General features: G+C 44.0%; 2 protein-coding genes across 2 annotated transcripts in view; both read left to right on the top strand.

Moving 5' to 3' along the window:
• The first annotated feature begins 299 nt into the window (after positions 1–299).
• On the top strand, positions 300–632 carry LOC128709410 (uncharacterized). The gene has a single exon (XM_053804405.1). It carries the CDS (start codon positions 300–302, stop codon positions 630–632), a length of 333 nt encoding a protein of 110 aa, XP_053660380.1.
• A 695-nt stretch (positions 633–1,327) lies between these two features.
• The window catches only part of LOC128708110 (hydroxylysine kinase), a 2,814-nt gene continuing 2,277 nt past the window's right edge, over positions 1,328–1,864 (top strand). The window contains exon 1 of the mRNA XM_053803069.1: positions 1,328–1,620. Coding sequence (XP_053659044.1) covers positions 1,328–1,620 — 293 coding nt within the window. The remainder of the gene's footprint in view (positions 1,621–1,864) is intronic.

Raw genomic sequence — 1,864 nt, forward strand, 5'->3', positions numbered from 1 at the left:
CATGAATCGATTTCTTTATTTCACATTATAAAATCGATTAGGCAATGTAAAACAGATCATCATTTTCGTTCGCTTCACTTGCTTCACCATGCAATCATTCAGTATGCCCATCACTACCAAATTCGAGCAGATTGCTTCGAGTTGTGACGTTCGACCGCCTGTGCTTGACAACACAATTGTTATTCTATTTACGTTTTTTTTATAGATACACAAACATTCTTTTCGTTCTTGGTCGCCAGCAATTTAGTAATTTATCGGGAAAGGATTAATATTTTAAAGGAATATATTGGTTTCCAAAAATGCCATCCGTAGAGCCAACTGATTGCGGTTCCGAAGCCAGGGAGTGCACGAGCGCAAACGGTGACTATAGCAGTGAAATGTCCACCGAAAGTACACTGAATCATTATACACCGGATCCAGACCGTCAACTTATACCTGGTGACCGTATCGAACACAGTGAACAAATCGAAATGCCTGCGGTGCGTGAGTTTACGCAGAACGATAAGATCAACAAGTTTCTTCTGAATTCGTTCCTGCAGCGCATCAATGATAGCAGTAATACTGAGGAACGTCGCGAACCGGGTGCGGCGGATGCCGTCGCCGAAGAACAAGAACAGGATTTCGATTCTTAACCATGAAATAGAAGGAGTCGGCTACGGCGAGATACAGCGCATTACGTTTGAGATAAGAAGCGAAGCTCTACATTAACACGTATCAGTTAAGTTTTGTGTGTAACGTGTTTGAACAATAAGGCAGGTCTGGATGAATGAAATTAAGTGAATAAATATCGTCTGTTATGAACAATGTTCACGTATTTGTATTATAACATGTACTCTTTCGTTCCGTTAACAAGCAAGGAGCAAAAACGGATAAATATACCGGATACAGGTAGTTTGTTTGTGCCGGAAGATTCCCACTGCAATCACGACAGTTGATTTATCTTTTTCTTTATCGCTCGCACACTAACAAGATAGTCGCCGCGGGGATCAGCAGCATACGAAACATGCATACGGCGCGCAGTGTAGCAGGGTAAGCCCTTTCCACTGATTGTCCACCAATCAGTTCGTGATCGCTTCGTTCGCAGTACAGATCGTGCGCATATATTCATAGTAAGAACCTAGAAACCTAGCTGAACGGTCGTAAGTACAGGCGCGCTCGCTGTGTTCGTAATCACAGCCGAGTGTAAGGGGCATTACACCATATCAATTGGCTGAACTGAAGACATTCCATCTCAGTCACCAAGCCGCTGTGGGCAATCTACAATCTTCATACTTCGTGGAAGTGACGGCGTAATTGAACAGCTAAGCGAACTTTTCTTGCACCCCTAATGGAGATGAAAACTATCGTGAAAAAACGCAGTCTCGTTGAAGATGCGCAAAACGATGAAAACGCAAGTGACAATTGCGAAACTTCAACTGCAGCTAGCTGCACTGCGGAGGAGACTCAACATAGCGAGGTACCGAAGGTCGAAGGAACGCTGAAACCAGGCTCGCAGATACGGCCGGTGGTAAGCGAAGAGGAGGTGCACAAACTGGCCGAACGTCTTTATGGAATCATTGTGCTGGAAATGTGCGAGCTTGATTCATACGATGACCGCAATTTCATGATCCAAGCCGACAGGTGAGTAAAGTTAGGAATGCTTAATGATTACTGTCCATATGAAACGAACAGACAAACATTCCTCACTGTGAGTTTAAATGAGACGCGATTGCCATAGACTATCGAACTAGCTCAGCTTCGAATGCAAAACTGTCGCGTTACATGCCCTGGAGAACACGTGATTACACGGTTTTGTTAAATTTAACTCGAATGTCATGTCATCATCGTGCGCTGCAACGAGAAAAGGGTGTGGGTATCATCGATT

The sequence above is a fragment of the Anopheles marshallii genome, chromosome 2, assembly GCF_943734725.1.
Source record: "Anopheles marshallii chromosome 2, idAnoMarsDA_429_01, whole genome shotgun sequence".
Taxonomy (NCBI): domain Eukaryota; kingdom Metazoa; phylum Arthropoda; class Insecta; order Diptera; family Culicidae; genus Anopheles; species Anopheles marshallii.